This window comes from Bombus bifarius, unplaced genomic scaffold (assembly GCF_011952205.1).
Source record: "Bombus bifarius isolate JDL3187 unplaced genomic scaffold, Bbif_JDL3187 scf7180000007966, whole genome shotgun sequence".
NCBI lineage: Eukaryota > Metazoa > Arthropoda > Insecta > Hymenoptera > Apidae > Bombus > Bombus bifarius.
Genome location: NW_022884352.1, coordinates 4,968,010 through 4,978,123, shown reverse-complemented (window position 1 = coordinate 4,978,123; position 10,114 = coordinate 4,968,010). Strand labels below are relative to the sequence as shown.

The 10,114-nt window shown below is 39.0% G+C and overlaps 1 protein-coding gene across 8 annotated transcripts in view; it reads left to right on the top strand.

The window, feature by feature from the left end:
• Nucleotides 1–425: 425 nt before the first annotated feature.
• The window catches only part of LOC117207934 (potassium voltage-gated channel subfamily H member 6), a 142,486-nt gene continuing 132,797 nt past the window's right edge, over nucleotides 426–10,114 (top strand). For 5 of the 8 annotated variants that reach the window (XM_033448672.1, XM_033448721.1, XM_033448697.1 and 2 more), the window contains exon 1: nucleotides 426–2,994. In XM_033448672.1, the coding sequence (XP_033304563.1) occupies nucleotides 2,919–2,994 (76 nt within the window). In that variant the 5' untranslated portion in view covers nucleotides 426–2,918. The remainder of the gene's footprint in view (nucleotides 2,995–10,114) is intronic. The other 3 variants (XM_033448680.1, XM_033448689.1, XM_033448705.1) reach the window with 1 other exon arrangement.

Here is a 10,114-nt window from a genome sequence, read left to right as displayed (position 1 = left end):
TAATTGCTTTTCTCAATTTTTAAATGAAACAATCCAAAGACAAAACTTAGGGATTTATGAATGTATAGATAGAAGTAGAACTCTGTTTTCATTTAATAATAACGTTCATAAGTTTCACAAGTGCTACGTAACTAGTGCAATAATCAAAGAAACAATTTGACCCGTTCTTTCGGAAGAATCCACATTATCCAGTGACATCCCTTCCTGAGTGTACATCTGACCGGATTCCAACAGAACGAGGACAATACGGTGGAGAAAGAGACGCAGGACCTTATCAATATTATCACTAGCTCGGCGAGGGGATATGATAGGGCGGTGTAATCGGGTGGTGAGTGACGTTGGTGGGGACAGCCCGACGACGCAGGCGCCGCGTACGACCCCCCTAACGTACCATCGTCGCCGGCGTCGTCTTCGTCGTCGTCGTCGTCGCCGTCGCCGAGAGAGACGTCGGCCCGTCGTGCCTCCTCGTGTTTTCAGTTCCGACCGAACGACGGCGACTAACGAAACTACGGAAAATCCTTCCGTGAGGGAAGCTTTTGCTCTTGTTTCGTTCTCCTTCCGGCGTTTTGCTCGGCACGCGGCCTCGAGATGCCTCTTCGCCGGTAGACGCACCGACTCAAAAGGTGGGAGCACGCGGGAAAGCAACAGTGTTTAGCGATACAAGCCCGTGGATACGGTGCCGGTTGTCAAAGGGAAGTTACTCTCGTTTGGAACGTTCCTTTAGTTAGAATACACCGGAGTACGCTGAGAGCACAGTGACGCAGGAGCTTCGATTTTGGACCTGCAAGGCGTGGTGGCCAGGAGAAGAATGTAGTTGTTCGAACACAGACATTCGTTTTGTATATTCGTTGGATTTTATACGTTCTGTGTAAATTATCGAAAATATGCGAGTTGCCTTGTACGAACAAAAGGAGTACATTAGAGAGAATCGATGAAACAAATAGTGGTTTCGGTGGGTAGTGTCAGTGGCCGTCGCCAACAGGTTACAAGAGCCGATGAGTATTTCGAGAAATATCGGGAGAAGTCGTAAGAGGCACTCGTACGATCCGCCTGTTTGTTGTTGCGGAGAATGAAGAAGAAGTATAAAAATAACTGTCCCTGAGTTCGAGCTGAAATGCACAACCGCCTGACCCCCACGAACCAAGTTATTCGATTTAGGGGAGTGTACTACGTTGCAACGTGTAATCGCGAGCAACGATCGTAGTGAATCAAAGTCGAGACCCGCGCTTTGGCATTTTCGTATTAAACGCAACTACAAATCCACCACGTGCCTTTCTCGTTGTCATCTCGACGGTTCGTTTCCCCTTCTCTTTACGATTAATCCTCGCTCCTTTCGCTTCTTTCCTAGACTTACATATACACGTACAGCCATGATATCCGCGATTCTTTCGTTTCACCCGCTTCGCGTTTCCGCAACCATCGTGGAACAGGTGTCAGCGTTCGTGGAATTCGAGCATTCGACAATGGCGTTCTACCACTGAACTCGTGGGATCGACGTCTATCGTCGTGGAGACGCACAGCACACCCAGAGAACATTTCCCGAGATACTCACTCAACAACACTTTGTGGAAATGTCCGCACAATGCGCTTCTTCGAGACGTCTACTGTTCATTCCTCCGGATGTAGAGAAGTTTGACTTCGAGCCGACGAGGTCGAAGCTTCTCCGAATTTTCAACGGAGAATCTACCGCCGAGAAGGTGCGATCGTACGGGTCAACGTTGTTCAGACAGTTTTCCGATTTCTTCAAAGACAACCGAGTGTCGAGGTACTCGCGACACGTTGTCCTTTGGCTGTCTTAGAAAGCAATTCTAAATTAGCTAAACGAAACAACAAAGGAGAAACGAAGAAAAGTTTAGAAAAGAAAATTAATTAGGGAAAATTAGCGCGATTCGAGGAACCAAGGGAAAACGTGGATCATCGGTGAAGAAAAAGAGGGAATTCTCGTGCACAAACGCAGAACGAAATCGTCTTAGATCATTAACACGACGTTTTCCAGATTTCTGGTGCCCTGTTCTGGAATTCGTGGGAACACCATTCGTGTGGCGCGTGCTATATCAACTATAAATAGATGTTCTCTCGCGTGGATTGTACGTCTTGAGCCAGGGCAGACATCAGAGGTATATACAGCGGAACCTCGTGTCACGCACGTCGAGACGACATTTAGGCTCGACCTTCTCTTGTGTCCTTGGATCAACCGAGAGGATGAACCATATGTCACTTGCTACAGCCTGTTTCGATCTTTAGATACACCTAGGTAGACGAGTATTGGGTCCAAAAAGGAAGTCAAACGAAGACATCCAGCCTTCTCGTAAGGCGAACGTATCGACTCTGTCCACGCAGCTTCGTATGCGAATTTTGTACAACAACAACACCAAGAAACAACGATACTCACGCGGAAGACGCAAAAGTAATTTAGCGTAATAGAGGGGTGTTCCTCGAAGTAAAAGGCAAAGGCACACACGTCACCGTTAAGTGCAACTGACATTATACTTTGTGGCCACTTTTCTTCGTTCACTATCTCTTCTCATTTTTTGTATCTACGCAAAGGACTCTAGAAACAAAAAAAAAAAAAAAAAAAAGAAAAGAACATCAATTCGTCGTCCGACTAGCAACGAATCTTCTCCTTCGTTTTCTTCTCATTCTCTTCTCTAGTCGTTCTTTAGGGGAAACAAAACAGGGTTTACACACTGGGAACGAATTGTGACGAACATCGCCGATATTAGCTGGTGCTTCTCTTTGTCATCGACGATCATTATGCTCAACTCGTGCTGTGCTTTTTTCTACCGTGCTTGTACGCATGCTGCGAGTGTTTTTTCAGTGCTGTAGTGTTACACGTTAATTATTAAAAGCAGGCTTAACGAGCCTTCGATCGAACGCCAAACGTCTCGTCGGCCCAGGTACCTGGGAATATTCCTGCGATGCCTGTTAGACGAGGTCACGTGGCGCCCAGGACAACGATCATCGAAACTATCATCAGGAAGTTCGATACTCACGGTGAGCCTGGGTAACATCATACGAGACGAAAACATTCGAGTCAATCAATGACAATGAATTCTTCTGAAGTAATTTATATTTCCTGTAATAATTTCTGCAATTTGACATGAAAGATTGGAAAATATTTACGTTCGTCGATCGACATATTTCGATGAATTAGAAACGCTATTTCGACTCGTGATTAATTTTATATTATATTCCAAAGCAGTATTATTTTTTTATTATTTTTAAAGCAATTTCATTCATTTTAATTGAGATATCTGCAGTTCTGTCTTCGTTCACGTTGAAAATACAATCGCTTATTCTTTATCGCGAATTTTAGCAGGGACGCAATTATACAAAATCATAAGCCTCGAATAATTTATCACGTGCCATTTATATCTCGGTTAGACGTCGATAGCGAGCAATTGCACAGTGGAAAATTTTCATTAAAATTAGATAACCAATTTCACGGTTTGCCATCCGTTTTCATTATCATTCGTCGTATCGATCAGATCGAGAGAGAAAAAAAGAAAAAAAAAGAAACTAAAACGAGAATGTTGGAATAACGAGCGTGATAAAAAAATAAAGATCAATTTCCAACATTTGCCTTGAATAAGTACGCTTCTCCTTCATAATATTCGTGGTCGTATAAAGTTTAATGAAAGTTTTTTAAGAGGCGCGCAACTTCCCTTCTCGCGGAAGATTAAAATAAAGTTAACAGCTCGAGGGTTGTCGTTCTAGCTGGCTAGATATAATCGAAGTTTTTAGAACTGCTCCACCTGATATGGAACGAGTAGGCATCGAGCCAGAACTCCGTTTTCAATATTATTTAAAACATCTCGGCGGAAGGCGAGGTTTTATGGAAGGGGATAGAATAGGGGATGGAATCGGTTAAATGGAAGAAAGGGGTAGTTCTGTTTCACACTAGGACAATGCATGTCACTGGCAATATCACTCGAGGTATGCCTAAAGTCCTTGTAAGGGAAGGCAAAGCTAGAGGAAACCGACAGGTTTTTCAGATGTGCGATTGATCGCGGTAAAACGAACTAGAGCGCGTATTTTCTTTCGTCTTCTCGTTGTTTACTCGTACTAACCTTGCTGAAAGATTAGCTGCCTCAGAAGTCTTTATTAGAATTCCAGAATTTTATCTAGAGATCTTTATAAACTTCGCCTTATCATAAGATAATAGCTTCCTAAAATTTAATGCAAAATAAATTGTTCGTCTGTTCGTTTTCTCCTTGAGAAATTCTATTAAATTTCATCTAGAATGCAATATGGAGTTCCAGCCTATTAATATTAATAAATCCCATTTAAGTAGCACAGATGATATACACAATTATCTTGATCGTACTTTAATGCTGATAATTTTATACTGATTACGCTTTATGATCAGTCACTGCCTGTTTTATTGTTTAATATCTTTTAGTCTTCCTAACACGCATATAAAATGAATTATGTTCTAGTTGTTTTCCTTTAAAACATACCGTCGAATTTCGTGTCAGTAACGTGGAAGGTATAAGTAATTTTCTCCACGATCGGTCGTTGATATACGACCGAACACTAAACGTGCTTTCATAGCTGAGCTTGTGCGGATTAAGTGCTCGAAAGAGTCTTTAATCCTTTGCACAAAGGATCTGGAAGGCTTGCCCCGAACGATGCGGCTTTCAGCAAAATATTTTCTTCCTTTTGTCAAAAAGTGCGAAATAAAAAAAATCCATTTATTCAATTCTGAAAAAATTCAATACGTTTATTTTTTATCTCTTCACTACATTGGAGATATTTATGCAAACTCATATTTTTATGGAAACATATAACTGTGAGAAAGTTTCACCTACGTTTTATTAGAAAATTGGGTTACGTGCAAATACTTTTTAGAATCGCTATATAGGAAATATTGAAAGTATAATACGCGTTATAACGTTCAGTAAGTGAAACAAATCTCTGCTTAGATACTTTAATTCTATTTTACAAAATATGAATTTATCTACCTAAACATCCATCATTTTTATCTCTTTCTACTATTGTCTTTTTTATATCACATTCGTTCGGTAACTTTACCGAGGAGATTCGATAAGAATTCGGATAGCAAAGTAAGTCGATGAGGTCGCGTATCATCGCTTGTTAACAAAAGCAGCGGCTGTCGTACGGAAGGGCGGGCGGTAATAGGCATTAACGCGATAAATTCTTGGGAAACCTCTGTAACGCCAATTTATATAATAAAAAATATGTATGCCAGCCCCTTCAGGGTGGGCTTTTGTCCCGGTGGCATTGCTGCTCGTCAAGCCTTGGCTTCTAATCTGACGTCCTCTCTATAGCATGTACATCCAACCGCGTTTCGCTCATTTTTCCTCCTTTCACCCTATCTCCGCGCTCCTTATTCACCAACAAGCCATCTTTTCGATACTCTTCAACTGTCTTCTTGTATCGTAATCGAATACGACAACGGAGGGCAATATATATCTTACACGCAAACACCGACAGATCGTAGAGTAGTAGCCCTTGAAAACGTTAAATAATTCCTAACCACGATGACTGCGCGATCGATGAAGCATCTATAACGCACAGGACTTCCTTAGACCAATAACGATCCACCTACGGATTTTTCTTCTCCACGCGTTAATATCTCCTATTCCTGAAAATATTAGGTTGTTGGAAAAATTCCTTTGATGATGGATATATTCTGCATTATATATGACGAGATTAGGAGAGAATCACTTGTCATGAATTTTAGCTAAATATTTAAATAAGTTTAGGATAAATGTTTCTAATTCAACATACTAAAATTGATTTGTTAGGAAAGTTTCGTTTTTGAACGAGATATGCCAGTTAGAATATTCAGTTTAATTCGTTTTATTCGTGGAACATAGTAGAATATATATATAATTATCTCTTCTTATTTTTACTCAATTTTTGCAATAGTAAAAAATTGAATAGTCGTATAAATATTATATTAACGGTTTAATCACTACTTGAACAAACTTTAGCTTGTTGCTAAAGGAATAGTTTTTTCTGAAAAAGTAGAGTCACATGACAGATAGTCATGCAAAGAAACGAACCACGTATTATTTAACAAAATGTAAATTCTTTTGTAACTCTAGTCACGGTTTTCCTAAATTAAAGCTTTTATCGTTTGTTCTTCTTTATCATTCTTCTTCTAAGCCTCTAATTTTTGTCAGCAAATATTTCACTCCGTAATAGGAATTTCCATCTAATCCCCGTGTAAGTTTAAGATAATATATCGTTCGATAATAAAACTTCATGGTTTCACGGAAAGCAGAAAGTTCAAACGATCACGAGATCCCATTAAAAACACGTTCATTGTCAACAAATGATATACCGATATTCACAGATATACTTAATTCGGTAAATTACTATTACGAATAATCGTGTCATCAATCATGTTCAGTGGTTTATTCATGCCAAGGTCAGGCTGTTCGTCAAGCACACCCTGGATTCTGTACACGCGTGTACGACTAGGTCGAAAATGTGACACCAGGAACCTGGCACGGTTCGTTTTCGTGTATGAAACTATTAAAAGCCGACAATTAGGGCTGTGGCTGGGCTTAAATTGTACTTTAGGGCGGAAAGCCGATATCGTCGTTGTTGCTTATAAATTTCATTCTTATCTTGAGATCACTTTATTTTCTTCACCCTATAATGACGATCCGACGGTTGACAAAATCGTCACGAGAAAAACGGAAAAGGGGAGGAAGCTTTATATGTATCGCAACCACAAATATCATTTTATTCATACGGAAACAGAGTATGAATTTTATGAACCGTGTTTATTGGAGTTGTCTTAAGCAACGAGCCTAAATTGCCTAATGAAATAAGCACATAAAGATCATTGGAAGCGATAATCACATTTTTCTTGGCTTCTTTATTGTAATGTCACTTTATGGCTGGAAAGACATAAAGTAGCAAACATAAAATAGCTAAAAGTAGAAATAACACGTAAGGTAGATATATAAGAAACAAAGTATATACATATAGTTGACGTTATGTAAAAATCAAAGGTACAGCTATTAAATTCATATTGTATTTGTTGAAAGAAAGGTTGGAAGTTTCATATTCGAAGGACAAGAAGTTTATTACTATAAAAGTTTGACTACACATTTATAGCATATTCCTAAATAGTAATATGATTTTTTATCGGTTAGTGTTCTCTTGGTTTATTGAAATCATTGAAAAGTAGAGTTTCTCCTTGTTTATTTATTTATCAACAAAAGAGATTCATTAGTAAAAAAAGAAGAAGAGAAAGAAAATTATACAAGTATGAGATACTGAATAGTCTATAAAACGACAGTAAAGTGAACGCACAACCTTGTTGCAATAACCCGTCCAATCCTAACTAGATATGATCTATGATCTTAAAAAGAACTGTCCAGGCTATGTGACATAAAAACGTGTTTTTTTCTCCCTCTCTTTCTCTCTGAATTTTTAGGGAGGAGCGAAGGGAAAAGTAGGTCAGAGAGCTTTTCAAGGTCTGAATCTATTCGACCATGGTACGTCGCCTGCTCGATGAATCACCGATTCCATTGGAATTTATGAATTTGTACGCTTGTTGGCTTTTCCTCGTGATAATCCGCTTTTCGACTCCGTTAATCGCGAGAGGGAAACGCCAGCTAATGTCGACAAGCTGAGTCAGATTTCCTCGAAATTCTTACCACTTTGGCGCCAAACGTCGACTCGAACTTTCAAACTAAATTTTTGGTGAATTCCAGGGCTTAGTCGCGTGATGAAATAACCTTGCGGACGAAAGTAGTTCTCCTATTTCCTTTTCTTTGAAATCGATTTTACGTTCGTTCTGGCAAATGTTTAAATTAATACGGAGATTACAGACGAACAATGTGTTATCAATCAATCACATCTCACCAAACTTGTCCTATTATTTGACATTTGAAGTTAAATACGAGGTTGTTCGAAAAGTTTGTAGCGTTTTTGTTACAAACATCTATTATATAATGAAACTATTGAACAAATACTGTTTTCGTTTGGACTCAAAAGAGAATGAAAGAAAAGTTTCAAGAATTTGTTAATAAAATAGTACCCAAGAAATTTGGAATCTTAAAAAAGAACTTTGTATTTTTGCTGCTGTAATAATTAGTCTTGAAGACAGCCACCAATTTTTAGTCGACTAACATTCGTATTAATAAACACCTACGCTTCTGAATATCAAATCTGCTTTCCTTCCTCTTCCTATAAACACAATTTAAATATTGGAGTCGCCTTGAATCGGCGTTTTAGTCTTTCACGACAAACAATTCGAACCTGCATGAAGAAGATAGCGGTAATTCCGGCCAGTCAACAACAGAATGCACGCGTTTCCGTGTTTCTTTCCTCTTCTTTTTATTTTTTCGCTGCTCTTTCCTGTCGTTTACGAGCGCCATACCTGTTCATAATAACGAGAATACGTGTGCTGCCGCGCGATAAATTCGTGCAGAAACTTTGGGCTGTTGCCAGGATGGATATTTAAAATTCTCCGCGGTTCTCCACGAGCCCTCAGCTTTTTTTCACTGCGATGGACGAAGGGAAGGCATCGCGGATGCCATGGACGTTAATGCACGGGTTCATCAAGTCGGTTGCCAATCCAACCGATTGCTATAATTACCATTGCGTCGAATGCATTATTCACGATTTGCTGTCGGGGCCGCGATTATGAATAATTTCACGTCATCGAGCACCTTATCAGCGAATATGTCGCATCCGTTGCCGGCAACCGTGTTCGTGTAACGCTTCTTGTGTGAAAATTCTTGTGTGAAATGCACCAGCCGAATACACGATTCGTTACTTAGCTTCAATTTACCGTTGCAACCGTATGCACTTTTAATTTCGTCGCAAGAATACCTTCGAGTTTTAGAACGATCCGATTCTCAAGCGTTCGGGCGTGGATGAAGGAACGTAGGGGCGCCAGGTTGGACTAGATTATGTATGAGGGGTGAAATCTAATTTGGAGCAGAGACGATTGTGCTTAGATTCGATTGGCTGCGTTTCCACGCGTACTCTGGTATTGATAGATACGGAAATCATTAGGCAGAGATTAATACAGGTGTTTGACAATGGAATTTAGCCAATTTATCCAATAACGAAACCATTCCTTCTTTCGGCAAATATAAAGTTTATAGGGGCTACAAGCAACCTTTAAAGTTAATTAATTAATCGCGATGTGAGAAATCGCGATGTGAGAAGTGAAAATTCGGGAACATCTAAATTAATCAATTTTAATATTTTCCATCTTCCAAGCGTATTTGATCGTTGAATTTTTAAAGTGTATTTTCTTTACTTATTTCCCAATTATCAGAGTCGTTTCGTGTAGCAAGAAGAATGTTTTCGTAATACTTAAAAAAATGTGGAAAGTATAAAGAAGAAGGACCTAAAAATAATTAAGGAACAAAGTAGCAACCTTTGCATTTTTCGTATACCCTCACGGTCGATCCTTTTTGGCTGGGTCTCGTTAACTTTTAACGAAATGCATACCCTTACTCAGTCGCCTATGCAAACAAAAGCACGCTCTAGTACATCTTGGGGCTAATTAAGCCCGTGGTTTCCGAGTAAATATTTTCATAAGACGGATCACTTAAAATTCTTTCTTAGAGAGTTAGAGCGGCAAACCGGAAGTTTCACGACATCACGGAGGATCCCGTAATCAGAAGCCATCGTCGAAAATAAAACGAAGGTGAATCAGAAAGCGGACCCAATAAATGTTCAAGAAAATTTCATCAATTTTAGTTAAATGTCGAAAATATTGTCTCGTAAATTCATACTAATTACTATTTTGATATTTAGATAAATAATTTTCACACTTGGTGATACAGAGCTATAATTTAATATGTTTTTCATAATTAGCGCAGAGCATATGTACATGTTTCAAATAGATTGGAAATGGAACATGAAATGTCATAAAGAAATCGAATAACTGTTATTGCATCTCTCGATTCTTTAATGATAGATGATTCATTAATAGATAATATATAGAATAATGTATAATAATAAATAACGATATATGATGCATAATATATAACAATTGGCTATATTATAGTAATATCATATTAGGTGGCACGAGTGTATCAATCATTCACAAACATGAACTCAAAATACGCACGAAAACTATTTCCAGTCGCGTGAATTATATATGTAT